Below are 23,504 nucleotides of genomic sequence, written 5' to 3' on the forward strand. Positions count from 1 at the left end.
GAAGACAAAAGAGAAATTTTTCATTTGCTGATTCATTCTCTCAAATGGACAATGGCTGAGCTGATACAGGTGGCAGCCAAGAGTCTGGAAAGTCATCCAAATCCCCGTCGCTCACATGGGTGTCTGCAGCCCAAGCGCATGGGCCATTTCTGCTGCTTACCCAGGTGACATGCATCTGGGATGCCAGCATTACAGGCAGTTCCTTAACCCTCTGCACCACAAGGCCAATCCTGGGAACTTTCCAATCATCGTTGTGGCCCCAAAACGAACACTGGGTCTTCAGCAAGGAGTCATTTCCTCACTGAAGGAGTGTGTCAGCACGGAGCTGTGTGATCCATCAGGGGGCTGCTTGGAGAACTCCTGGTTTGCATGGTAGTGGCCAGGAAGGCTACATGAGAACCCTTATGAGGCACCTTTCCATTCCCAATATGCTTAATTTAAAAATGTACAAAGGAACCACACAGAGAGATGGACCCTGACTATTGTATTCTGGAGTATAAGGTCCCAGAGCTTCAGTGAGAGTTGTAGCTTTTATAGAAATCACAGGAAGAAGTCTGACATTTCTGCTTTGTGTTTCTGAGCTAAAGCTGAGATTTGATTCTGAAATATGAAAGTAAACTGTAACTACCTCAATTTAGGTCCCTAGGATTTATATTTATGTATAACCTTTAAATCCTCCCAACTTTTTGCCCTGGAGAACAGAAGAAATTACAGTAATCTTACAGCTAGAAGTCTAGAAAGACACTCATTTTAGGTTAATGGAAAATCAACAGTGGCCTTGGCTGAGTTTCTAGCAGTTTTCAGCTCCTCCTAATGTGAACTCTCTCACCCAGAGGCATATTTATGAGTCTCACAAGTTAAACTGAGCCTTTTGCAGTCCACACTCAATTGCAAGTCACTTGAGCAAACATTCCTGTTTGGTATTTTCAAGATCCCTGCTTGTTTTTAGATGTCGTCCTTCCGCCGTCTGCAGCTCCTGCTCAAATGCTGTTACTGCTTATGGCAGACTCACTGTGTTCTCTGGAAGCAACTTCTCGTGTCTTTCTGTTTGTGCTGTTGCCACTCAAGCTGCGGTGTGAGTGACCTTTCCTGTCAGTCACCAGCACCACCAAGCCATCTACCTGTTCCCTGCCCTGAGTGAACAGTGTGAAGTCCAACAGGAAGCACACAACACTAACTTTAGGAGGGTCCTTAGAGTTTAATTCAGCTTGACAGTGAACTCCCACTGCCTCGCTAAACCTGAAGAAGCATGCATGAGGTGGAGGCAGGAGTACACCCAAGCTTGGAGGCAAGTCATTTTACTCTGGCCAGACATTTTGACCCCTGCTCCATGCAGTGAGGACAGGGTACCTGTGTGAAGTGACAGAGAGGTGGCTGTGGCTCTCACTGGCTCCTGCCAGCTGGCAGTTTCCTTTAAAGAGATTTGGGGTGGAGTCGTTGATGTCATCTTGCAAGCCAGGTCACCTGCTGGAGCTGGAGGAGACATGAATCTGGGAACAGGCTCCTGATGAGAAGAGAGAGCATGGTGAAGGTGAAGTTGGAAAAGGGTTGCAGACACACTGGAGGCGCAGATAGGCACAAGTGGCGGGCACTACTCTCTGATGGTCTTTAAATGCCTCGACACTCTACAGAGCAGAGGGAGTTGCTGGAAGGTAGAAAAGGCTGCCTATCTGAGCTACAGTTTACATGTGGACACCACTGGCCTGTCTGGAAAAGTGATGATATTTGCCTGCCTCCCTGTAGGAGTTGTAGGAATGTAATAAGCCCTCATACCTGTTAGGATTTTGACACTCTAAAGTGCATACAGAAACAGCTCTCCGTCACTCTTCTTGTTATGCCTAGATTGAGGAACCAGCAGAGTGAAACAATCATGGAATCCATTTAACACTTATGCATTCAGTTTCTCATGCATCAGACATTTTCTGAGGTTTCATTGAGTGCTCTGGCACTGTGCAAGTCCTGGGTGAGTACCATACCTTCCTTCATAGAGCACCTTCAGTGATAAAGAGAGAATGTAACACCAGCACTACACCCTGTGGGATCTCAGAGATAAGATGCCAGCTAACACGGGTGGGTGGGAGAAGCGTTAAGAAGTGTGTAAACAAAGAGACCATTCCTGAGATGAGTGGGAGCCAGGAGATCACAGTGAATGTTTCAGGCCAGGGTAGGGGAGGCTGGCATGTGAACAGTGGTGTGGGGAAGCAGGTGGAGTGGACATGAAACTCTTCAAGGCTTGTTGGAAATGGTGCAGGTGCTACATTTGTGAAGATGTATATGTGCCTGTGACTTGGTGTGCTCATAATAGACCTGTCCAGGGCCTGGGAGTGACGTAGGATTCACAACAGCTGCCTTCCTTTCAGTCCCTCCCTTGCCACACCGGGAAGCCTTCCATCTCAGAAGTACCTCAATCTGCCAGTAGTTTATTGGGAAAAGATCTCAAGAAATATCTACAGGGAGTGGGAAAATGGGAGAGGGATGGTCTGGGAGCCACATGGAGTATGTTGATGAACAACACCGATGCTCTGGGTGGTGGGGTGTAGGGTCTCTGAGAACTCAGGATGAGCACTGTTCTAGAACAAGTCTCCAAGTTGTCCCACCTGAGGACAAGGACCATGTTTATCCTTTCACCCTTGCTCCCCGTTGGTTCATGGCTGCCCCTGGACGTGTTAATTCCCAGCATGTCTAGTCTGTTGTGTACAGGGTGAAGGGTGCAATGAGTCTTTTCTGCAACAGAAAAAGTTTTGTAGGGGCTTTTGGCAACAAGCCACAACTGAAAAGGACCAGTAGGTGTGCAGGGAGTGTGGGCACTGCAGTCTCTCTCATGGGTTGAATTCCGTTGTCTCCTATGCTTGGTCAGTAAATCTCACAGTCCTGCTTTAGATACAAGAGGTTGAAAACAGGATTTGCAAGCAGAAATTAAATGCCTAGGATTGATGTTTGCAAATGAGTAATAGTATCCCTGTGGAAATGCATTATGTACTTGGAATCCTGTTGGGCCTTTACCTGTAGGCCCTTTACCTTGTAGGGCTTAGTCCAGAAAATCCCCATTCACTCTCAAGTCCAGTCCCAAAGTTCACTTTTCTATCAAGCTCTTTCCTGACTTCTATTTCCTGCTCTTTGCTGTGATAGCATGCTATACTAGCACTGAAATATCCTTACTATGTATGGCATGTCATGTTTCTCAGATGTGTTTGCTTCACGCACCTGCCAAGAGAAGTTATGATCATCGATGCTTACCAAGCACTTTGTATTTCAGGCACTTTCACATACTGTATTTCTTGTTTTAAAGGTTCATTTTAAGCTGTTTAAATTTGAAAGGCAGATGGTTAGAAAAAGGAGAAAGAGAGAGAGAGAGTTATTCCACTGGTTTATTTCCTAAATGGCTGTAAACAACCAGAGCTGAGTCAATGTGAAGGCAGGAGTTGGGAGCTGTTTCTGCATCTCTTCTGTGGGTGCAGGGCCCCAAGGTTTTGGGCCATCTGCCACTGCTTTCTCAGGCCACAGGCAGACAGCTGGATGGGAATAGGAGCAATTAGGTCATGAACTGGTATCCATATGGAATGCCAGAGCTACAGGCAGAGGATTAGTTTGCTAAGGCATGGTTCCTCCCCCTTACTTTATTTACTTGTACAAAACTGTCAGTGATCTTATGAAGTAGCTATATTTATCCTTTGCATTTATGATGAAAAACATTATGACAGAAAAGTTAAGCAATTACACAGATTCATGTGTTAATCAAATAACCAAACGAAGAATTTGGTTCCACCAGGTCAGTCTTCCAGGTTCCTAGTCTCATCACTGTGCAAATCACCTCTATTAGGCTGAAGCAGAGCAAGGAGTCAATGGCCTAAACTCTGGCTGTTTCTAGCAGTTTGGTATGGCCTCATGCCATGCAAGTAAACCTGGTTTGTAGGGATTCTTAAATATTTAAAATATAAAATTTATCTTTCAGAATGCTTACTTGTAAAGTGCATAGGACTGGTTGTTAGAGGGGAGACCAGGAACAGATGTAAAAAGCAAGGGGCCATGCAACAGTCCAGGGAAGAGGTGAAGTTCAGGATGGAGCCTCCTCTCTGCTCATCTCACAGGCGCTGCACCAGCCTCTCCCCAACCTGCAGGACTACCTTTGCACAGAAGTGGGGGGGTTACTGCACACCTGTAGCTGGCCCCCTGGCAGGGAGGTTGAAATGAGCCTGAGATGATTCTGCTCAATTGGAAGCCTCCTGCTCGTTTGCACAGAGAAGCTTTAAGGACAGGAAGAGATCCTGTCCACATGTACCATTCACTCCAAACAAAGATACACATGAATGACATACTCATACAAGTGTAGCAGTATACACTGCCCCGTGCTTTGAAGGTCAAGTCAGGGTATGTGGGTCTGTGTGTTGGCTGTTGGGGACTTACCTGCTCTGGGTTGCAGGGGGCTGCGGTAAGATCATGATTGATACAATATAGATTCCTTTTGAGCTAAGATGTGAGGAACAATCAGGAATTAACCAGGCAGAGAGAGTAGGGAAGCTCTGGGTCTGATGAGACAGATCTATGGGGTTGGTGGGAAGCTCAGTGGGGAGAGAAGGGCTGAGCATCACAGCAGGTGGAAGGAGTTTGAAGAACAAGGAGGATACCTGTGTGACATTCCAGGAGTGCGCTGCCAGGAATGTCTAAAAATGGGATGTTCTGACATAAGTGTGTGGTTCTGACATTCACTGTGCTTCCCTTCCCCAAGATTTCAGCAAAGTCCTCTGCACACAGTGACATGTGTGAATAGTTCTGAAGGTACCAGGGAAGACAGGTGAGTACTCAGAATGGCTCAGTGGAACAATGGGGAGAGCCTTCACCTGAAGGGATTCACAGTGAGGACAAGAGATCAGCAGAAGAAGGCAATAGTGAATCTATACCTTGAAGACACAGGATTTTATTGGCATCCAAATGTATTAGTGATTAGTGTGAAATGACAACCAAAACATTAAAGTGCCCATGATGAGAACAGGTGCAACTGGAAGAAGGAAGGGGCATTCCCACCTGGTGTCTGTGTCAGTGGAATGGTGCTGGGGTCTCATCCTAGGTACCTAACATTCAGTTATTTAGACTACAACCTAAGGTTCCCCCAAGTTAGCCACAGCTCAAAGAATGCGAAGAAAGTCCTTGAAGAACAGTGTTTATTGAACAGCTCTTACTTTATTGATACAAAGTCACTTGGGAGAGGTTCTTGGCCCCTTGAAGCACTCAGGCTAGGAAGGAGACACATACGGTTTGGAGTAATCAGTACAGTAATGGGACAGGAGTGAGACGTTAACCCAACGGGGACTTTAGGACAGCTTCCTGGTGAAGAGACTTTTAAAAGATTTGTTTATTTATTTCAAAGGCAGAGAGTTACAAAAGCAGTGGGGAGAGACAGCAACCCATCTGGCAGGGCTGGGAGCCAAGAGCTTCCTCTAGGTCTCCTGCATGAATGCAGGGGCTCAAGCATGTTGGTCTTCTGTTGCTTTCCTAGGCACATCAACAAGGGAGCCAGATAAGAAGCAGAGCAACTGAGACTCAAACTGACTTGTATGGTACGCTGGCAATACCAGCACTGTAGGCAACAACTGTCACCTGCTAAGCACAGTGTCCCAAGAAGGGACACTTAAATGTGGATGCCTAAGTAGAGGCTCCGAGGCTGGCCATGCTGCCCACTGCTGGGCTTAACCTGCAGTACAGAGTGGCGACTTATTTTCAGCAAGTCTCTGTACCAGTATAACCTGAGACTATAGGTTTTGTCTAATCTTGTGGTGTGACAGCAGTATGCATCCTGGAGTTTGAGACTAGGAGTAGACACAGTTTGAACAAATGACAGTCCTTTGTTCAAGAATCCCCCACCCACAATACCAGCTGCTACTATATGTAAATTCTATAGTTTTTGGGGTCTGACCATCACCATGTGGAGTCAGCAAGAAAAAACCCAAGGCCCTCATATGTGCTGCAAATAGTTCCCATGAATCTTGGAAGTAGAGTGGATACACAAGTAGAGAAAATGGGAAAATGGGAACATGTGAATTTTTTTTTTTTTTTTTTTTTTTTTTGCAAATCCTTGTATTATTTTCTACCCTCAGTGAAGGTTTCTAAGTAGTTTTCGCAGGAGGGTAGAAACGTGCTTTTGAGGTAGAAATGTAAGGAAATGTAATAGAGAGTTGGAGTCCCAAGGCCCAGGGTGAGTCCTGCTGTATGACCTTGAGCCAACCCAGTGCTCTCTCTGGACTTCCATTTCTCCACTTGTCAACTGAGCAGGTTGCAGGGGCTGCTTTTGAGGGGCTCAGCCTCTGTGGCTTCCAGTCTGGACAGCAGGAGGAAAGACAGCCTGTGTCCGTGGCTGACCAAGGCTGGGCTATGTTTCCCCTGTCTTGGTGATTGACAGGTCTATGGAGTCATGCAAAGTAGCCCCAGAGGAAGATGTTGATGGCCAGCAGGATCACGGCGTTGATGTCACAGATGCTCCTCCAGAGAGGCTCCTCCTCGATGCTGGTCAGCTTCTGTTCAAGGGCAGCCTTCTCTGATGGGCTCAGGTTCTGCTCTGGGTTCCCAGAGAGCCCACAGAACCAGCCCCAGAGCAGCTTTCCCAAGGATCTGCACGGGGCTGCAAAGGGGGAAAAAACAGAGGGGAAAGGGAGATGGAAGGATAGGCAAGGGAAGTAAAGAGAGAAAGGGAAGGAGAAATGATGAGAAATTAAGGAAGGGGTGAGAATGCCCAGGGGGTGAGGGATGCTTTCTGCAAAGCGCAGGCTGGGTGCTGAGTGTTAACTGCACACTGAGCTCCGACACTGGCTTCAGCCTCTGGGCAGATAGCAGAAGCATCTCGTTGCTACAAGGGTGCATGCCCGGGAGGGAGCATCACGCGATTCTCCCAGATTCAAAGCACACTTGAGCGATGTCTGACTCAGGACGGAGGGTACCTCTGTACCAGGCAGGGCCAGCTCTGCCTTCAGCTGGCCGAGGCCACACCCTAAGCACTCAGCTGCTGAGTGGCATGGTCTTTCTCAGCCAGATGCATCCATGACAAACACCCTGCCCTGCAGCAGGTGCCCCCATCGAATGGGGACAGAGGTTTCATAGCACTCAGCCACACTATGTATTCTGCTTCTGGAAGTCAGTGGTGGGAAGGTACAAGCTGACCCATTCCTCTCTCTCAGGGCACTGCCTGTGAGGCTCTTCCCTTCCTCTGTTCTCCTTCTCTTGGCAGCTGCCTCACCCAGTTTATTCTCATGTTGCTCTTTTCAAAAGCTCCAAGTTTTACAGGGCTTAGTACCTGGTTCACTAACCAATGTCGTGATAATCTTGTTGATGCTTGGAACTTTCCTTAATCAATCCAAGTTTGACACACCAAAAGCTGGAACTAAGATGTTGGCTGAGGCCCTGACGGAGCTCTGGTTGATCCCATGGCAGAAGGCAGCTGCTGGGGCACCCAGCCCACCCTCTCCCAGTGCTAAGACCTCCTCCCACTGAAGCAGGGCACAACCTCAGGACTTCAATTGTGTGGCATTTGCCGATCACAAGGGCAAGAAAAATTAATTTTGAACTTATTTAATGGTGTGATTTAACTTTCTGAATCTGAAAATTTTCCTAAAAATGTTATAATTGGAAAATCTCTATAATATCATTATCCATTGATACCTGCTATCATGTCCAGAATAGATACATTTTGTCCTATAATCAAATTCAGCTTTAGGTACTACATGGTCTTAAAGTAAATGTGATTAATGAGCAATTCTAACTCATTTAAGGATCTCTAGGAAGCAAAGCATGTGTGGCCTATCAGCAGCTGCAGGAGACACCATGGGCCTGGTGCCTGTGAGGGAACCTGGTGGAGGCAGACACGCTGCATGCATGCTCAGCTGCTCTTGACTTGTGAGGGTCAACCATGCTCCAGATAATGGTTAACTATAATTAATAATTAATAATTCTGGGCAGAGTTAGTAAGCCCGGTGCACAATACTCAGCAGGTGACACCTCTATCTTCCTGGGCACCCATTCAGCTCGGGGGGAAGAGGAGGGAGCAAAGGACTTTCCCTCTTGGTAGATTTGGGAAAGATGGAGGGGGAGTTCTAGCCTTAGCGACTCCTTCCTTCACAGACCTAAGCTGTGCCCAGGGCTGGATCGAGGGGTAACTGGACATGCGTCTGTCTGATGCTGGGGTTCAGTGCTAGGAAGCATGCTTCCCCATGAGTATAAACCAGATCGCTCATCCTATACCTTATCAGTAGTGAGGACAATATTTTCATTCCCACTTGTCTTTCTCATCTGTCTTTTTTTTTCCTCAAGTAGTTTTATATACTTATTTTAAAAAACGGAGGGAGAGTGATATTTAGGGGTCTTCCTCAGAGCCTAGCCCTAGTGGTCCCTGAATTGAGTCTTAGGAAGCCCAGCATGATGTCTGCCCATTGCCCTTCTGTGATGTGATTTCCCCTATCCCCTACCATGTGGTCCCAGCCTACCTCCCGGCTGCTCCTTGCTCTGGCTGGAGTTCTCTGCTGCTCCACTTCCACCATGGCACTCCTCCACTGGCCTCTCTGATCTCCCCAGAGAGCTCTCAAAGACCTCCTCTTGTAATCCAGGGTGGGGACACTCACGGGTCCACCAGGTCAGGCGAGCAAGCTGGAGGACAGCAAACACTGTTTAGAGTCTCTTGCCTTTGGAGAGAAGCTGCAGGCCAAGAGGGCAATCTGTGGAGTATTATTAACGCACCAGAAAGGAGCACCAGTAGTCAGGCCAGGGCTGGGAGCTGGCAGGCCCAGATCTGAACACTGATCTTGAAATAGGAACATTTTACGAGCACCTGCTCTATGCCAGACTTGTGCTGGGTGCTGGAATTCAGGCAGGAGTCAGGCAGGAGTCAGGCATGGGAGCTCACAGATGGGAAGAAATGAACCTGGACAGGGAGGCAAGTGCATGAAAGCAAAGTCTTAGAAAGTCGGCATCAGAGGAAATGCTTTAAAAGAAGTCTAAAGCATTGGAGAATGCTGGCAATGGAGAACCACCACAGATCTGAAAGGTCCTTTGGGGTGAAATAGAGGGTGGCAGCTATTGTAGAAATGATGTGAGAAATCCCAAAAGCTCCACACAACAGGTAGGAGGGTGCAGCCTAAGGAACACGAGGAGATAAAATCTACTGACCACAGTGATTGATGGAACACGCCAGATGAGTGGGCAGGGAGAAGTCACCTGCTCTGGAAGACTGTATGAGTGCTAGGACCCTTTCAGGGGACCAGGAGTAGGTTTTATCACTTGCAAAACAGAGGATTCGTTCGCAGAGTCCATGGAACCCAGGCGAGGAGAAGTAAAGCTGGGTCCCCTGCACGTTTCTGCTGGCTTGCCATCTTGTCGCATTTGGTAACTCCACAGAAGCAAACATGACCAGTTCTCTGGCTGGTGTCAGTGCTGGTGCACTCAGCTACAAGGTCCGAGCCATCTCCTTTCCAACAAGGCTCGTTGTGGTGTGTTGAACCAAGCATGTGCAGCTGTCCCTGGCTCAGGCGTCCCTCCTCCTGGGATCATGGAAGCGTGGACAGTTTGTCTACCTCTCTCCCAGAGCCTCACTCTACATTTGTGCTGTGTGGCTGCAACAACCTGTGAGTTGTGTCTCTGTGTCACCAGTGAGCGGTCAGATCTGGGGGAAGGTTTTAGTCTTCGGGGCAGAGGGTTGGAGATAGAGAATCAAGTATGATCTTTATGTAGAAAGTTGTTGAATTGAGATCCAGGGGCGCTGCGGAGTGAGAAGCATTGCAGGCCACGGGTGGGTTCCTACTTATAGTTAAGCCTGTGAAGAAGTCAGAAGAGAGATGAGAAGATAGCAAGAAATCAGAAGGGAGAACATCAAGGGAGAGAAATGAAGAGCACGTCGGGAGCAGGACGTGGTGAGTCGTGTCTGATTCCCCCTGAGAACCTGAGGAAGATGGAGGAATGCCCACTGATTTTATCAGCAAATTGTCAGTTGTCGGTGAGAGATCTGTGCTCGGGGTGGCAGCCAGGCCACCATGAACAGAGACGAGAGAAAAAGGCCAGAGGCAGGAAGTGGAGCCTGAGAAGGAGCCTTCCTTTGCAAAAGTCTGCTGGCGAGAGGAGAGGCAGTGGCGACTGAAGGAGAGCAGGTCCCAGGAGGGACTTGCACTGGGACAGACTGCAGCGCAAGTTGGGAGGAACTGGAATACCGGGGTGCAGGATGGAGCTTCCTAAGGCCGCGGTGAGTACCCTGCTTGCCACAGAGCTCAGTAAATCCACAGACACAGGGTCAGGCTGCAAACGCCAAGGCACCACACACAGGGGGCATTGCAGATGATTCCGACCCCCACAATCGGGGGGTGGGGGCACTGACCTCCACCATGGCCTTTGCTGTGGGCTCAATCATATCCCCCAAAACCCACAGGTTGACTCAGTACGTGGTTACATTTGGCAATGGAATCTTGAATTGATAAGATGCAGGCTAAGCGAGGTTAGAAGAGGGCCTGAGTCCGATGGTGGTTTTAAAAGTTAGGTGTCAGTCATGGGTGTGCTCAGGAAGGGCCACGGGGCCACGGAGAGAAGGCAGCTGCCACAAGGCCGAGGGCAGCTGTGCTGACAGCGGGGCCTCGGCCCTCTCAGGCTGTGGGGCCCCGATGCCTGTGGTTGAAGGCGCCCGGTCTGAGGCACTCAGCCAGGACAGTCCGGGCAGGCTCATGTGTGGTCTGAGGCAAAAGCAGCTCCCCACGCGGGGGTTCCCACCTAGATCGCTAAGACAGCGGAAGGTGAGGACCCCTTCACATGGCAGACTCAGCTTTCCCATGCGCTTATTGTCTAACAAAGAAATCCCTACTCCTTCAAGGCTCAATTTAAGGTGACCTTGTCAAACCAGGCTGGTCGTCAGGTTGTTCCCACTAGAGCTGGGGGCTGCACTCCTGCGTGGCCAGGGACCCTGTGGCGCCCCTCGCCTTGCCCCCGGACAGACACAGGTGGTGGCCATTCCGCGTTGGCGCCACAGCACAGAGCTGCTCAACTGGATGCACCACTTTCCACTTGGGGACTCCCAGCCCCATGGCCACAAAGACGGGGGACCCAACCCGTGGAAGGCCAGTTCCTGGCACTGGGCCCGGTGGGACGCACCACTTGCCTTTTCCTCAGGGATGGGGGCTGTGCAGAGGCTGACGGCTATGATGACGATGGCCGTGAGCCCGCACAGGAGCAGCGCGAAGTACAGGTAGTGGAAGTCCTTCAGCACCGCAGGTCTCCGGTCCACCTCCCCGCAGGCGGGGGCCGGCAGGGAGAACTCGAGGATCATGCGCACAAGCCCCACTCCCAGGCCAAACATGAGGCCCCAGAAAGCCCCCTGTGGAGAGACACAGAGTAAGCCGACCCCCATCCCCGCTTCGCCCAGGGAGCACCTGTCAGAGCTGAGACCGCAGAGTAGCGGGTGCTCTGTGCACAGCTAGAGTGGAGTAGAGTAAGCTTGGATAACACACAGAAAACACCAGGATCCCTTTCTCCTGTGTGCGTGTGTGTGTGTGTGTGTGGGGGGGGTGTTAGCACCTCTCCCGTCTTTCTTCACTTACAGCATCATTTAGCCCCAACCTGTACCTGTTCCCACCAGCTATGTAAGAGTCCGATGATGTCTATGTTAACAAATGAGGTGCTGGTCACTACTGCACAAGCCCCCAGAACTCAATGTGGAGGTTATGCTCTGTGCCACGTCTTCAGCAAGGAGAACAGAGCTCTACCCAGGGAGGACATGTGGCTTAGAGAGGCGATCAGAAGGAGGTGAGGTTGAGCTCTCTGCGTGTCCTTGTGCGCCTGTGGCATCACTGCCTGACGCGCAGCCTGTGGACTGGGGCCTGTCAGTCGGTCCTAGCACAGACCAGCTCTCCGGTCGTGGTCCCGCCAGCTTCCTCCGCAGCATCAGCTGTCAGCATGGCCATGGGAGTGACATGTGTGCAGGCACCCTGTGAGTTCACACTTGCCTGCCATCGCTGTCACTGCCGTCCTTTTGCTTACACACAGGACAGTGGAGCGCTGGAGATGGGGCAGACCCTGGAGAGCCTCCCGTCTGCTGTGTGCTCGCTCATGCTAGCCCTTGTGTCTGGAACGAACACGCTGGAACACTGCTCAGCTCAATGTCACTTCGCCCAGGACATCTTTCCTGACACCCTCCCTGGAGCCTCATGCCTTGCTTATTAGCTAGATCACCTCTGCCCCTGGGGGCTGGGTGACCTTTGTGAAAGCTGTACTACCGCACTCCTGGTGTGGCCGGAAGGGTGCATGAACGAATCTCGCTCTGACAGCGTGAGCAGAAGCTACAGGGCTCAGGCCATTTACAGACTGGGGCTCCAGACTCCAGGCCATCCACAGGCTCCAGACTCTGAGCCACAGGGACAGAAACAGGTGTGTGACTCACCGGCTCTGTGACCCGCTTGCAGAAGATGGCCAGCAGGAAGAGGGCAGTGATGGGAGGAGCAAGGTAGCTGGTGACAGACTGGATGTAGTCAAAGAGCTGCCCGCTGTTGGAGCTCTGGATGAGGGGGATCCAGAGGATGCTGACAACCACCAGGAACACCACAAACACCCTGCCAGGGAGAGCACAGCGCACTGCTGGCCTGGCACGAGCCAGGGAGGGTGAGGCACTGGGACCCAGAAGGGCAAAGAGCAGGGAAGGGGATGCATGGTCACGGAAACCGAGGTCAGAAGGCCAGAATCCCAGACACTAAGTTTCAGAAACCAAGGCTGCTGAAACCCCAGAACACCAGAACTTTAGAACCCCCAAACCCCAGAAGGCTAAGACCCTGGCATTTTCATGAGATGCTTTCAAGGTCATGGCATTCACCTGCTGCTCACAGCAGGCTCCACACCTTCCACCCAGCCAGGACAAGTCCTCTGCTCTCTGCTTCAGAAGCTTTTCCTTGTTTTTTAGGCCCCAACCCTGCATGGGGCAGTGCCCTTCTCCAGGCTCCTTCAGCTCTGACCTACTCTCCTTGACAATGACACTGTGCTTCAGAGAACAAATTTATCTTCTTATCCAGACTCCTCCTCAAATGATCTTGACCTGAGCCTAAACCCCAAAGTGTTCCTGAACTGCGATTTTTTTGGATTTTTTTTGCAGAAATTTGAACAGCTTTTTGCTGCAGGGCTTGATGCAATGATACAAATGGCCACTAGATGGAGCCCAAATCCCACTAATGGATCAGATAAGTGCCTGCCTGACTAAGCAACGTGCCAAGAGATAAGAACTGCTTCCCTTGCAATGTCTGCACACCTGTTCCTTGCCTCCCACTCTCTTTCCAGTCTCCACGAGCACAGTGGGAATCCATGTAGACTCCCTCTGCTCATGCCTCTCTTCTTGCTCAGATCTTAGCTGGTCACTCCCAGTTGAGCAGGCAGCTGGGACTCTTTCAGGGTACTGATGAAGGGAAGGTGGGGGCAAAGGCAGGGATCTAATCTACAGGTTGTGTGTATGTGAGTGGGGGGAATGATGAGATAAGCAATCCTTGTCCAGGGGCTGTGTTAGCTACCAAGCAAAGATCTCAGAGGGCTCCTCTACCCCATGGAGACTCAACGGATCTTCCTAAGGACACTGTAGAGAAACGGTCCTGCCCAGCCAGGGCCCTTTAGCCACCATCTCCAGAGTGGAGGAGAGGAGAAACAGAGGAAAAGAGTGCTCATCCTGCAGGGAGGAGCAGCCTGGAGGGAGTGAAGCAAGGGCCAGCGCACCTGCCCACCACCATCAGCTCCTGCTCCGTGGCCTTCCTGCGGAGACGCCGCCATATGTCGATGGCAAACAACGTGCTGCTGCTGTTGAAGGTGGAGGTGAGCGAGCTCATGAGGGCGGCCATCATCACGGCGATCATCAGGCCCCGCAGACCTGGCAGAGAGGGGCTGTGAGCAGGCAGCCGGCTCTTAGCACTGGCTCGCAGCATCACTCAGGGCCAAGAGTTTGGAGTGAGGAAGCCTGCAGAGAGTCCTGGGGTGGGGGGCCCCCACCCTGCACAGATAAGCAATCCAACAATTGTGACTGTTAATAGTCAGTGTTGTGGTGTGGAGTGACTGCCCGGTTCTCGGAGGCAGAAACTGGGTGTTACTTGCTGTCAGGAAATGGCTATGGGAGTGCCAATGATTGCTGGGGCAGATCTGTATCCTCCTGGGCTTGCTTCTACCCCAAGAAGATGGGCCGGGGTGACCCCTGTTCAGACCCTTCACCCACCCGACTAGCACAGTTAGGAAACCTCTGTAACTGGGATGCTCACCCAAGGAAATGACTGCCACCCTTGGTACCATCAGTGTCCTGTCCCCTCCCTGCACCTTCTCCTGGTGACTCAACCCCTCTCCGTGATTGACGAGGTTAATTCCACCTCACAGAGGACTCACAGGTGGGTAGGAGTCAAACACAGGTCTGCTTGGTTATTCCTGGGATTCAGCTTCCCTCCCCTTTGGGAGATTTCCCCATCCTTGGCTCTTCCCAGGCTGAGTCACAGCCTAGTCACATCGCTTTATGCCCTCCACATAGCTGAGTTTTTGGAGACAGCAGGGTCCAGGCATAGGTGTTGGTCCCTCACCTGTACCTCGAGTACCTGCCAGCAACGTTGGTGCCTTCCCAGCACAGGTGCCACATGTGGCTGTATGCAGGTGCATGGTGGAGTGGGAGTATGGAGATATTTCTCTTCTCTCTTCCCACCCGCTGTTGGTATAATCCCTGCTGAGCATGGAGAAGGGAGGAGGTTCAAGGGGGAGATAGGACTCACCAATGGGCATAAGCTCCATGACCAACTTGGGGTAAGCAATATTGGAACATCCCACTCTGGCGCCACAGACCCTTTGGCAGATGTCAGGGTCCACGCAGCCCACCTCATCTGCAGAGAAAGCGGTAACAGTTAGAGCAGTGGGATCATGGGCCTTCTCAGCAGGAGTTGCTCTTCAGCTCCTGAAGATGCTGGCAGTGACCGTGAAGCCTGGGTGTTGGACAAGGTTTCTTGTGTTCTACCATGCAAACTTGGGAGTTCTTTGGGTATCAGGTCTTGTGCATTTTTAAGGATTTACTTATTTCTCTGGAAGAGAGAGAGAGAGAGGAGAAAGAGGAGAAATAGGAGAGAGGGAGACAGCTAGAGAGCAGGAGAAAAGGAGGGAGAAACACAGAGTTCTTCCGTCCACTGGTTCACTCCCCATGTGGCTGCATCAGCTGGAGCTGGGCCAAGCTCAACGTAGAACTCCATCCTGGTCTCCCACATGGTTGGCAGAGATTCAAGTACTTCTGCCCATGGTTGGCAGAGATTCAAGTGCTTCTGCCAGTTTCCTGTGCTTTCTCAAGCACATTAGCAGCAAGCAAAGTAATCAGGATGGAACCAGCACTCTGAGAAGGGATGCAGGCATCCCAAGCATTAGCTTAACTTGCAGTGCCACCATAACAACCCCCAGGCACTGCATGATGATAAACGCAAACAAACACCCTTGGGAGCTGCCAAGGACACCTTATGGAGTTTTCCGCACAAGGAATGGATGCAGGGTTTTAAGATGTAATTGTCATAAGCTTCTTGCACTAATGTGTGTGTGTGGGTTTGACCCACAAAACCCAGATCTGGCCTCTGCTCTCATCAGTAAAACAAGCCTTGGCTCTTGCCCAGCATTGCTCAGGGGCACCTTGTCCACCCCACTCCCTACCTCCCCAGAGCAGGGCGAACTCTCACCTGGGTACAGGGCCCGGCTGATCATGCCAGGCATGACGATGAAGAATGTGGGCATGATTTTCAGGTAGCCCCCTAGCACGGAGCCTCCCTTGGCATGGGACAGACTCTTGGCGGAGAGTGACCGCTGCACGATGACCTGAACAGGAGCACAGCCAGGGCGGGCGCTTGGTGAGCCCTGCCCTCCTGTCACCCACTGCCCTCCTTCAAGTCCAGGACAAGGCCCACCCCTCGGTGCCTCCGGTGCCCACCTTCTCTGTGCTTCCTGATGGGTTGGCCTGGGGGCATTACCTGGTCTGTGCACCAGCACCAGGTGGCCAGCACTGTAAGTCCAAAAATGAGACCTGGCCACGGGATGTCCCCGCTCACAGGGTCCCGAAGCATGTGGAAGGCGTCTGGCCGTGGGAGGTGACAGGTGGTATTGGGGACTGTGACATTAGGGATGGCCAGCCTGTACCGCTCTTGCAGGCCTGGGTACCAGCCCACCTCCTGAAAGCCTGTGGGAACAGACACGGTGAAGAAGACAGCTGTGTCACCCCACTGAGACCCCAGGTTTTCAGAAGATAGGACAAAGCTTTGAGCTGCGGGATCTTCCAGCAAAGCCACACCAGAGAGTAATTTGGGGTGAGAGGGAAGTGTCACCACTTGCTTACCCAGAAACATGAGGACCAGGGCTCCCACAACCATGATCAGCGTCTGCAGTGCGTCTGTGTAGATCACAGCCATGAGGCCCCCTGGGACCAAAGCAGAGGGCTCATTCATCAGCACCCACAGGGGCCTCCCTCTGCTTCCTGCCCCGGGCAAGGCCACATCAGGAGACCAGAGAAGCCACAGAGCCTTCTTGGTGGGTGAACTCTGGCTTCTTGCCTTTCCCACAGCCAGAGTTCCGGGTTGACCACAGCCAAGCCTTTACAGTTAGCTCTGCTCCTGGCAGGGTGCGGCTATAGCTATAGCTTCCTGTGGTCCAGTTTCCTGAGACCATCGTACTGTTAACTCCTGCAGTAACACACCCTTCTTTCTCTTAGTCTAAGCGAGTCTTTTCTGTACCGTCCTCTGGGCATGCCCAGCCTTGCACTACTGGTTTTAGAAGACAGGTGAAGGCAGGTTTGTTTCTGGGCTGTTCGTGGCAACTGTGGTTCAGATCACGGCCCCCTAACCTCTACCTTGCTGCCTTGTGTCTTTCAGGCATCTTCACTGGATCCATCTTCCCTTTCTGCCCGTTCGTGTCACTCAGCTTCCTCCAAGATGTCCTCTTGCTCTGGCACCTGTCTCAGCATGTCCCTCCAGCTCTGACTCTGCTTCGGGCATTGTCTTGGTGACTATGTCCAGCTGAAGCTTCCCTGCCTTCCTTTGCTTACTGTCAGTGTCTGCACGACACCGTGACCCACCCTCCAACCCACCTGCGATGGTGTAGACCGCTGTGACTACCAGCAGGATCACCGTGGAGAGATACAGGTCCCAGCCCAAAGCTATCTGGATGAACAGAGCTCCGGAGAAGATGTCAGTCTGCAGAGAGGGGGACCCACCAAGCCCAGTCACCCCAAGGCCCTTGGTGGGGAGCTATGGGAATGTTACTCACCAGTCCCACCCAGCAGTTCCCTCAGTCCTCAGCACCCAGTGGAGAGGCCGGGCCTTGAGTGTCATGATAAAATGCTTGGGCTCCCCCTCAGAGATGGGGGGGGACTACGGATACCTCACAGCCATCACAGCTTCTGGGTGCATGGAAACCAAGGACAGGTACCACATGCCACTGCCAGGTGTCTGTTGACCTAGGAGGGGTGTGGTGGGAAAGGAGCGGAAGGCAGGGGACATGAGGGGCAAACTGGAGGTGAGCAGAGCATGGGGCCCAGGAGTGGCTAACTGCTCCTCAGAAGAGCAGGGCCCACTCAGCTACTCAGGGCCCACTGACCAAGGACAACAGAGCCCGGTCCTGGCAGACTCTGAAGGCCTGGATGATGCTCATGGCAGGTGTTGTGAGAATTCCTGGGATGCAGCCTCTTCTAAGCCGACTTGGGGCTTTTCTCAGCATTGGTAGAACAAGGAGCCTGACGGTCATTTCCAGCCCTGGATATGACAACTGACTGACTCAGTTCCCTGTGGTATGTGGGGGCCCCAATGGGGACTGCTTGTGGACCTCTGACACAGCAGGGAGGGAGACCCTGTTGGGACCAGAGTGGGTGGGTCTGACCTTGACTTGCAGCTGCAGCTCCTTTGAGTAGAATTGGACCAGCCATGCAACCTGCCTAGCTCTGCTTTCTGAGTTTAGCTCAGAAAGTTTTTGCTCTTATTTTCTGACTCTAATTTTCCAGGTACTTAATAAACCTGTGGTTACTGAATGGAGAATCAATTGATGGAAAGATAAATGAACAAATGAGTGCTATGATTGTGAGTTTTTAAGCATAAAGACTTAGATTCACCTAACAAATGTACATCGTTGATCCTCGATTGCCCCACTAGTGAGGGCAGCCCGTATTGCAGCTGCGCACGGATCAGGCCTTGCTTTCTCACTCTGTCTGTGGCCCTCAGCTTCCCCTCAGCTGTGAGCCTCAGCCGTTCTCTCTGCTCGGTGCTTTCACTGAGAGCAGCAGGGATACCCACCGAGATCTTGGTGAAGATGTAGATGATGAGAGACAGAAGGGACAAGTACACCTGGATCCTCTGGCCTCCAAATCGCTTCCTTAAGTACTGTGGCATGGTGACCACGCCGGCTGCGATGTACACAGGGACGAAGACCCAGCCCAGGGCCAGGAGCAGCCAGGTTGCCTGAGGGAGGGAGCAGAAGAAGGTCTCCAGGTGGAGGGGCCGCCTCCCACCCAGAGGGGTGAGCCGTGGCCAGGGAGTGAGGGACTTGGGACTTCGTCAAAGTCCTTTTGTGTGACCTTGGATGCTCCCTCTGCTCCTCCCAGCCTTCATTTCCTCCTCTATAAAATGGGTTCCCAATTCATCCTGCAACCTCCCAAGCACCTCTAAGGTTCTGAGCACTGTAGCCAGGAGTTGGAGTGGGCTGGGACCTTCCCTTCCCAGGCCAGTTCAGCCTCCTTACATTCCACTCGAAGCCTCCCACGGCAAGGCCACTAGCAGCCCCTGTCCCGGCCAGACCAATGAACAAGCCACTGCCCACATTGCTGGACATCAGAGATGCTCCGATCTGCAAGGCACAGGTGGGGTCAAGGGTCAGGATTAATCAGAGTGATTTAAGAGACAAGCCTAAACAGCAAGGAGTGGGCATGGAACTGATGGTTGCAGGGTCTGAGCTGCTTCCTGGGCACTGAGTCGGTAATACAGTACCTCCCCACACATATTTGGAGGGAGGACTATTAGCAATCCTGATTCACAGAAGAAGGAGCAAACATGGCAAAAAGTGACAACGAACACAGTGGCTGCGTGTCACCTGGAGAGTGGGTGGCAAAGTGGGAAAGAAGGGAAGGCAAGGAGACCCCAATAGGAGGGGCTCTGAGTGTTGAGAAGGAAGGGGAAAGCAAGAGCTCCTAAGGGGCAGAATAGACTGCCCCACCCATCCTGCAGTCCCAGTTCCTGCAGGCTCCAGGGCAAGGACACAGGGAGCAGCCAGGACACCTATGAGTGGAGTTTTCTGCAGGAGGCAGTCAACTTGTCTGAGGTAGGGAAGGCAGTGGCAGCCAGTGCTGCAGCAGCGTTGAGCATCAGGCACGATCTTGATCAGGTGAATGGATTCAAACCCACACATTGCCTTTTGAGGCAGGTATTGTGATTATCCCCAATTTACTGATGACTGAGTTGAGATGCAGACCAGGAAGTTATTCAGATCCCACAACTAAGAAGCAGCAGAGGGAGGACTGAGCCCTGGTGTTTCAGGCGCTCAGCACTTGCTAAGCACTCAGCCACTTTTCCCTCCATTAGCAGGTGAGATCCTTGCCTGGGGAGGGAGAGAGGAGCTCCGGGGTGTGGGAAGATTCCTAGAGGAGTCCTTGAGAGCAGGACCGGGGCTTGGAAGGGAAGAGCTGTGTCCTGTATCAACTCAATAAAACTGCTTCCCCTCCTACAGCCTCAGCTTCTTCACTGTGAAATGTGAGGACTCATTTCTCCCCAACCTTCTGTTCTAGTGGTCCTGGGCAATAGAAACAAGACAGGAAATATGTTGATGAACTCAGGGAAGAGGCAGCAGTCTAGGGCAAAAGTGCAAAGTGAACAGAGGTGGATTGATGTCACGAAGGCACTTGTAATGCTGCTGACCCGACACATGCGTACACACATGTAAATGTTCTGCACGCACACATCAGGAGACACGGTCACACATGTGCTTATGCACAACTCAGACATACATGACCCTAACATACAGACAATGCACACCCAGTATTCATGAATGTGTATACATATGCATAGCCCACTAAAGCATGTTCACTCACACACATGTACATGCACTAACAATGCATCCCCAGCCACGGGCAGGGAAAGCAGTGAGAAGCAAGACAGGGTAGCGAAGAAGCAAGACGAAGGCTGGAAGCCTGAGTTTGTGAGTTTGAGTGCATGATTGCGAACTTGTGTGGGTGTGTGAATTTGTGAGCAAACACAGATGTGTGGCTGTAAGTTCCTTAGCATGTGAGTAGCTGTGTCGTGTCAGAACATGAGTGTTTACGTATGTGTGTGTGAGCGGGAGAGTGTGTATAAGAACTTGAGAGCATTATGAAAGTGCGTAAGAGTTCATGACGCAACGTGTAAGAATGTGTGAATGAGCGTGTGAGCGTCGAGTGTACAGAGAAGTGTGTGTGTGTCAGTGTGTGAGAACTTGCATGAGCGAGTGGAGAATGTTGTATGTATATGCGAGTGTGCATGTGGTGTGGGTGTGTGATTGTGAGAGTGTGCATATATGAGTTTGTGTGAAGGTGTATAAGGCTGGGTATATGCCACACTGAGAATGCACGAGTCTATGAGTGAGTCTGTGTGTGTCAGAGTGAGCTTGAGTGTGAATGAGTACATGAGAATGTAAGAGAATGCACTAGTTGAGTGTGCAAGCACACAAGTAGCATTTGAGTTTTGCACAGCCAGGTGTGCCTGGAGACAGCATCTATTACTGCTGGGTCTGATGGCCCCACAAATTCCTCGTGTTTTTGGAAGAGGAGTTGTCCGCAGCCTCCTGGGAGAGCCGAGTTAGCAAAGTCTTCAGGATCAATGCATTGGGTGTGTTGAAATTCCCCTCGGTTCCCCTCACTTACATCCTCTGTTTCTGACTTGTGCATCACCTTCTCAAGGAAGTCTCCCCAGCTTCATCCCAGGGAGCCAGGGATTCCTCCCAACTCCTGCAAGACCCTGGGTTTCTTCCAGCTCAGGTCTGATGGCATGGATTGTGCGTCCCTCTGTGACAGGGATACGACCAGCGGGGAAGGTTCCCAGGAGGTGACAGTCTGAAGTTTTTGTAAAAGGTCACTGGAGCTGCAGGTGGGTTAGCCAGGAGACCAGAAGAGAGGGCATGGATGCAGGAGGAAGAGAAGAGAGCAGAGCTACTAGGTTGGGAGGAGAGGAGAGAGATTAACTCACCGGCCACCAACTCATAGATCTTCCTGCCAAGAAGTAGCCGCCAATGGTCCCTCGGCTCGCACGGATGGACGACTGGGAAGAAAGTGGCAAGAGCTGAAGACCAGTGAGCCTCTCTCTGACCTCTGCCCTCTCCCACCCCGATGCCTGCCCCACAGCCAGGTACTATGGGGTACAGAGGGAAGGGTGAGGCAGGGCAAAGCCACCAGAGCTTTGGATTGTAGACGTGCCTTGAGAGCCACTGATGGAGTCTGGAACAGGAGAAACACGTAAGGGAAGGAGAAGGGGAATATTTGGAAAGAAACTTCTTTCCCCAGTGGGAGAATAATTAGTGACAAGGGACAGGTGAGGGTGCAGGGCCTGGTCTTGGTAAGTCACTGTTTGAACATTCCAGTGTCACCTCTTGGAGCCCATGTGAGCAGAGACAGTTCATTCCATAGAGGAGGATGGGAAGGAACTTGTCTAAAGTCACAGTGGAGTTGGTACTCTTCCCAACCAGCTGCCCCCCAGGAGCCAGCGGATATCTCTGTGCCCGACATACTTTCTTCTTTTTATAAAAACAATTTTAAAAAATATTTACTTATTTACTTATTTGAATGAGAGTTAAAAGGGGAGAGTTGGAGAGAGAGAGATGAGAGAGAGAGAGAGAGATTGATTCTTTATTTGCTAGTTCCCTTCTCTAATTTCTGCAACAGCCAGGGCTGGGCGAGGCAGAAACCAGACATCAGAAACTCTGCCCTGGACTCGCATGTGGGCACAGGGGCCCAAGCATTCAGACCATCTTCTGCTGCTTTCCCAGATCGTTAGTAGGGAGCTGAGAGGGAACTCTGTCCAGGCCTCCCATGTAGTGGCAGGGAACTGAGCACCTGAACTGTCATCTGCTTCCATCCTAGGGAAGAGGTGGGAAGCACAGCAGCTGGGACTCCAAGCAGGCCGGCCCATGCCTTGGTCGGGTGTAGGCATCTGAACAGTTCTGCCAAATGCCCACCCCTGGTTGTTCTTCCCAGCAGCCCTGGGAAGAAGGGACTATTATCTCTCTCTTCAGATGAGGACTTGAGGCTCCAAGAAGATCCTTGCCCTCCCCACAGTCTAGGCAGTGACTGCTGGGACTCAAGTCACAGTCTGCCCCAAAGAGAGTCTAAAGGTGCTGTTTTTCCTGCAGGACTGTGGGAGATCATCTCAGGTGTTTATGGCCTGCCAGCTGTGAGCTGGGCACGATGCCAGGGGCTTACAAGTATCTTGTTATGGAATGCTCCAGTTCCACAGTGTGGCCTGTGCTGTCCTTGTCCACATGGGGAAACTGAGGCACAACTAAGTCCTGCATATATCCAGAGCCCAACAGCTGTGAAATTTCAAGTTGGGATTTGAACTCAGAGCTCCCTGACCCTCTGGTGACAAACCCCCTTGAGCAATGGGGAACAGAGGCACCTGAGAGTCGGGTCTGGACCCTTCCCTGAGAGCACATGAGCTCCACTGCCTGGTCAGGGCACTAACTGGTGCAGGATGGTGGTGGGCAACGGGTCAGGTCTTTGCAGAGTGGGGAGTCTTGGATGAGGAAGAGGGCAGAAGTGAGGGCAGCCAGGCATGGGTGGGGCAGAGGCAGCAGGTGCATAAAGACAACAAGATAAGTAAGGAGGTAGGAGTCAGGGTGGTGGGATATACCAGACAGCTTCTTGCTCACAGTGTGATCTCGGGCAAGCCAGAGCCCGCAGTCTGCCCTTCTATAGAAGGAGGTCCTGCTTGAAGGCTCTTTGTGGAGCTGTGAGCATTCTGCCCACTCCCACACCCAGCCTCAGATGAGAAGCTGCCACTGTCTCTCTGCCAGCCTCTGCTTCCAGGCCACTCACCCAGATCCCCACGGCCAGGACGAACACAAAGTAGACGACGACAACCACGATGTCATAGGTGTGCAGGCTGACTCCAGGGCCCAGCGCTGACCGTGGAGCCGCCTCCAGCCTGTCCCCCGCCTCTGAAGCTCCAGGCCCCATTGTTGCTCGCTCCTGGCTCATCTGTGTGTCCGTCTCCTGCAGGCTGGACTTTGAGGCGCTCCCAGCTTCATTCCTTTCCTTTAATGATTAAACAGCCCCAGGCACTGTCAGCCTGGCACACAAAGTCCTCCTACCTGCCACCCTCAGCCCCTGCAGCATGCCTTCCCAACCCTTCTGCACCCACATAACCAGCTACAGTGTACATAATCAGTCACATGTGCTTGCCGGCTGCCAGAAGAGGAGGAAGGGAAGGAGGTAAGAAAGAAGCCCTGGAATCCCCAGGGCTGGGAGGGATTTCAGAAATCAAGGTGTTGCTCGTGTGGAGGGGAAACTGAGG

General features: G+C 51.7%; 1 protein-coding gene across 2 annotated transcripts; it reads right to left on the bottom strand.

The window, feature by feature from the left end:
- Positions 1-6,404: 6,404 nt before the first annotated feature.
- Positions 6,405-23,192, bottom strand: SLC5A9 (solute carrier family 5 member 9). Of its 2 annotated transcripts, XM_040978682.1 has the most exons (15): positions 23,027-23,188; positions 21,183-21,254; positions 18,680-18,816; positions 18,517-18,559; positions 18,267-18,431; positions 17,069-17,174; positions 16,322-16,402; positions 15,960-16,165; positions 15,672-15,807; positions 14,733-14,840; positions 13,705-13,855; positions 12,395-12,563; positions 11,117-11,332; positions 8,469-8,628; positions 6,405-6,613 (listed from the first exon to the last, which is right to left on the bottom strand). In XM_040978682.1, exons 1-15 carry the CDS (start codon positions 23,186-23,188, stop codon positions 6,405-6,407), a joined length of 2,121 nt encoding a protein of 706 aa, XP_040834616.1. The 2 variants fall into 2 exon arrangements, with proteins under 2 accessions (XP_040834616.1, XP_040834617.1); XM_040978683.1 differs by lacking the exon at positions 18,517-18,559 and having other exon boundaries at positions 18,712-18,816; positions 23,027-23,192.
- Positions 23,193-23,504: the final 312 nt, after the last annotated feature.

This window comes from Ochotona curzoniae, unplaced genomic scaffold (assembly GCF_017591425.1).
Source record: "Ochotona curzoniae isolate NIBS_2020 unplaced genomic scaffold, NIBS_Ocur_1.0 contig_291, whole genome shotgun sequence".
Taxonomy (NCBI): domain Eukaryota; kingdom Metazoa; phylum Chordata; class Mammalia; order Lagomorpha; family Ochotonidae; genus Ochotona; species Ochotona curzoniae.

What these genes read in the sequence shown, in the direction of transcription:
- SLC5A9 (XM_040978682.1), bottom strand. Translation starts at nt 23,188, where the DNA reads ATGAGCCAGGAGCGAGCAACAATGGGGCCTGGAGCTTCAGAGGCGGGG. An exon ending in CATGGAGCTTATGCCCATTG is followed by an intron (nt 13,856 to 14,732) that starts GTGAGTCCTATC and finishes CCTCTCTGCCAG; the next exon opens with GTCTGCGGGGCCTGATGATC. An exon ending in GCAAGCGGGTCACAGAGCCG is followed by an intron (nt 11,333 to 12,394) that starts GTGAGTCACACA and finishes GTCTCTCCACAG; the next exon opens with GGGGCTTTCTGGGGCCTCAT.